Raw genomic sequence first — 4498 nt, 5'->3', positions numbered from 1 at the left:
AAAATAATTGAGAAAATTTTCACAGGATTTTACAAAATATTCGGAAAAATTGGAATCTGTTTAAAAGATATTTAGGACTTTTAGAAGCTTAAACAAAAAAAAATATTTGATAAATTTTTAGAAATATTCCTATTTTTTGAAATATTTTTTAAATTCCTAAATATCTTTTGAACTGGCTCGAATTTTTTATTAAATTTCAACAAATCATTTAAAAATTGAAGAACAAAATGCCTTAAAATCTTACACATTTAAAAAAATTGGAATTTTCTTTAAATCTTAATTTTTTTTAGCGAAAGATTGTTTCAAATTTTCCAAAGGAATTTGAAGACAATTTTTGTATGAAATTTTCGAAAATCTAAATTTTATAAACAATTTTTAGAATTTAATCTCCTCTTTGGTTCCAAATTATAAATATAATTTTTCTGGGATTCAGAAAAAAAATTAACAAATATTTTGGAAGATTTAAGATGTTTCAAGAAAATAATTTTGAAAATTTTCACAGGATTTTAAAAAGTATTCGTAAAAATTGGAATCTGTTTAAAAGGTATTTAGGACTTTTAGAAGCTTAAAATAAACAAAAAAAATATTTGATAAATTTTTGGAAATATTTCTATTTTTTTAAATATTTTTTAAATTTCAAAAAATCATTTAAAAATAGAAGAAGAAAAAATTTTATAATAATTTTTGAATTATGTTAAATCTTCTAAATATTTCTTATAATTACTCAAATTAAAAAAATTTAATCATGATAAATTGAAACATTCTGCTTTAAAATCTATTACTATTACTTTTCGAAGTTTTGGAAAATCATTTTAAATGTTTTCAAACCTTTTAAAATTTATTCTTAAAATTCATTTTTCAGGATAAAAAATAATTTTAAAAAATGTTGTCATCAATTTATTCTCTATGGTTTAAAAATAGAGTCTAATTAAATGAAGCTAAGGTTTTTTGGAAATTATCATTTAAAAAAATATAATTTCTAAACCAATAAAACATAATTTTCTTACAGAATTGAATAAAAACCCGGTTGAAGGGTTTTCCGCTGGTCTAATAGACGACAATGATATTTATCGATGGGAAGTGCTTATTATTGGACCTCCGGATACTCTGTAGTAAGTAAAATATTTTTAAAAGAAATTTTGTTTTCGAAATGAAAAAATTAATTTGATTCAATGTTACTTAAATTAGAGATTTTTCGAATGATAACTTACAAATAATTAAAAAATTATGATAGAAATCTTGTGATTATATAAAAAAAAAACATAATTAATATTCATATTTTACAAAAAGAAAAATGAAACGTTTAAAAATTTTTTTGTTACAGCGAGGGTGGATTTTTCAAAGCGCATTTGCAATTCCCAAAAGAATATCCCCTTAGGCCTCCAAGAATGAAATTTATTACAGAAATATGGCATCCGAACAGTAAGTTTTTCAAAGAATCTTTCCCGGATTTATTTTTCATTACAGGCCTCACAAACCAGTCCCTATTTTCAAAATTTGGTCCCTATCGTACCCTATTTGTAGCCTATAATAGAAAAAAAATTAAAGAAGTTCCAAAGTTACCGGAATTTTGAAAAAATTGCAAAAATCAGGACATTTTTGTAAGAATTAACTATAAAAAATTATATTTAATATATTTTTTTATTTTTATAGTTTTTTTTATATTTTATATGTAAACAAAAATTTATTATCTTTAATTATTATTTTAAATCTAATGGATTTTAATGATTTAAAGGAACTTTTTAAATTTTAGGGTTTTTTCAAAAGCTTTTAATTTAAAATATTTGAGGGAATTCAAAAAGATTCGAAGCAATTTTTTATGAACTTCGTTAATTTGTAAGGATTTTAAAATGTTTGAAATAATTTAGGATAAGGAATTTTTCTAGACAACGTAGAAAAATTCTTTGAAATTTGTTAACTTGGAAAAACCTGAAAAAGTCCTTGAATTCCCCTGAAGAAAAAATAGGTTTTTGAATTTATCGGAATATTTTTCAAATTCAGTGAATTTTCAGAGTTTTGGAATTTTTTCCTTTCATTAATTTTAATTTTTAGAATAAAATTGAATTGCTTGAATTGTTGAAAGTACAATTAACAATTTAAAAATTATTAATTTGTAAACTATTTAAGTTTACTTAAAAGAATTAAAAATTTGAAGGTGTAAAAATTAGAAGAAAATTACTAAAGCTAGTAATGAAAAATTATCAACAAAAATCAGGGAATTTCTGTAAGAAGTAACTTTAAAAAATAATATTTAATAGTTTTTTATATTATTTATATTTTTATTATTTTTAATCTAACAGGTTTTAATCACTTAAAGAGATTTAAAAATTTTTTAGGGAATTTAAAAAGATTCCAAGAAATTTTTCTGAACTTCATTAATTTGAAAGGATTTAAAAACGTTTGAAATAATTTAGGATAAGGAATTTTTCTAGAAAATCTTTGAAATTTTTTCACTTGGAAAACCCGGAAAAAATCCTGGAATTTGTATTCCCTTAAAGCAAAATATGTTGTTTTTTTCGGAATATTTTTCAAATTCAGGGAAATTTCGGGGCTTTTGCATTTTTTACTTTCTTAAATTTTAATTTTCAAAATAAAATTGAATTTTTGAAAGTATAATTAACAATTTCAAAATTTTAAATTTATAATCGATTTAAGTTTACTTAGAAGCATGTAAGATTTCAAGTGTTCAAAATTAGAAAAAATTGATTAAAGTTATTATTAAAATGTTATATTACAATTTTTGTTGCGAAATTTTTTTTTCCAATTTTTCAGTGAAGTTAGATTCTAAGTTTCAACGTTCCAAAGTAAAAAAATGTTTTTTTAATGTTTCCCATTTAAAAAGTCTATTTTGAACGATTTTTTTTAAATTCAATTATTTTTAGATTTAGAAGATTTGGTCTAATTATTTTTAATTTGAAATTTTAATTTTTTAAAGTAAACCATTTTTATTCTACAATTTCAGAAAATTTTATTGAAATATTCAATTTCAAATAGTTAAATTTAATCGTTTTGAATTCACAATTACTAAATTTCAGACTTTTTAATCTCAAATTATTTCGTTTTAAACACTTTTATTAAGAAATGGCACAAGTTAAATTAAAAATATTTTTTTTAGAGTTTCGTAGCTCCGGACAGACATTTTTTTTTTCGAAGATTCGCCATTTTAATTGAAAATTTATCTCTTCGGTTGAAAATTTACCCATTTTGTCGAAAATTCTTTCTTTTTTTCTGAAAATTCATATTTTTGGTTTAAAATTCAAATATTCCAGTGGAAAATTCATTATTCAGGTTTGAAATTCACAATGTTGTTACATTTTTGTTTGTAAAATTCATTATTTACTTATTTGATAATTCAATTTTTTGGTTAAAACTTGGTTTTTTTAATATAGAATTCAAGTATTTAGTTAATAATTCAACTTTTTTGTTGAAAATTTCCGTTTTTTGTTGGAATTGGGTCTTTTTGGCTAAAATTTTCACTTGAAAATTTATCTTCTTATTTAATAATTGCTCAAAAATTGAATTATTTTGTTTAAAAAATGCATTCTTTTATACTTAATATTTATTATTCTAGTTAAAAATCTATCTTTTTAGATGAATATTCATTTCTTTGGTTAAAGGTTTTTTTTTTAAATTGAAAATTCCTTTTTTTGTCGAAAATTAATTTTTAACTAACAATTGAACTAATTTATGTATTTTATTAAAAAAATGCGATTTTTTGTCGAAACTTGATCTTAGTTAAAAATTAATTTTACTAGGTTCAAACCTCCATTATTTTGTTAAAAATTAATTTTTAAATTTAAAAATTAATCTTTTTTCGTTCAAAATTAATGTATTTTATTGAAAAATTCGCCTGTTTGCTACAAAATTCATATATTTAGTTTAAAAAACGCATTCTTGGTTCAATACTTTTTTTTTGGCTGAATATTCATTTCTTTGGTTATAAGTTCTGTTTTTATTATTGAAAATTCTTTTTTATCGTAAATTAATTTTTAACTGAAAAATTGAACTAATTTATATATTTTATTTAAAAATGCGGTTTTTTTAAAAAAAAATTATTTTCATTGATCAAAAATTAGTCTTTTTGTTCAAAATGCAATTAATTCGTTAAGAAAATATTTTTTTAGTGTTTAAATTTGGTCTTTTTGGCTAAAATTTTGACTTACTTGAAAATTTATCTTCTTATTTAATAATTGCTCAAAAATTGAATTATTTTGTTTAAAAAATGAATCCTTTTATGCTTAATTTTTATTATTTTAGTTCAAAATCTAGCTTTTTAGATAAATATTCATTTCTTTGGTTAAAGGGGTTTTTTTTAATTGAAAATTCCTTTTTTTGTCGAAAATTAATTTTTAACTAACAATTGAACTAATTTATATATTTTATTTAAAAATACGGTTTTTTTTTGTCGAAATTTAATCTTCTTAGTTAAAAATTAATTTTATTAGGTTCAAAACTCCATTAGTTTGTTAAAAATTAATTTTAAAATTTAAAAATTAAC

The 4498-nt window shown here is 20.2% G+C and overlaps 1 protein-coding gene across 2 annotated transcripts in view; it reads left to right on the top strand.

Moving 5' to 3' along the window:
• The window catches only part of LOC117179495 (ubiquitin-conjugating enzyme E2 G1), a 26207-nt gene that overhangs the window by 8958 nt on the left and 12751 nt on the right, over positions 1–4498 (top strand). For both annotated transcript variants that reach the window (XM_033371361.1, XM_033371360.1), the window contains exons 2-3: positions 1010–1112; positions 1325–1422. In XM_033371361.1, coding sequence (XP_033227252.1) covers positions 1010–1112; positions 1325–1422 — 201 coding nt within the window. The remainder of the gene's footprint in view (positions 1–1009; positions 1113–1324; positions 1423–4498) is intronic.

The sequence above is a fragment of the Belonocnema kinseyi genome, chromosome 9 (assembly GCF_010883055.1).
Source record: "Belonocnema kinseyi isolate 2016_QV_RU_SX_M_011 chromosome 9, B_treatae_v1, whole genome shotgun sequence".
In the NCBI taxonomy this organism is placed as follows: Eukaryota; Metazoa; Arthropoda; class Insecta; order Hymenoptera; family Cynipidae; genus Belonocnema; species Belonocnema kinseyi.
This window is presented reverse-complemented; position numbering and strand designations above follow the sequence as displayed.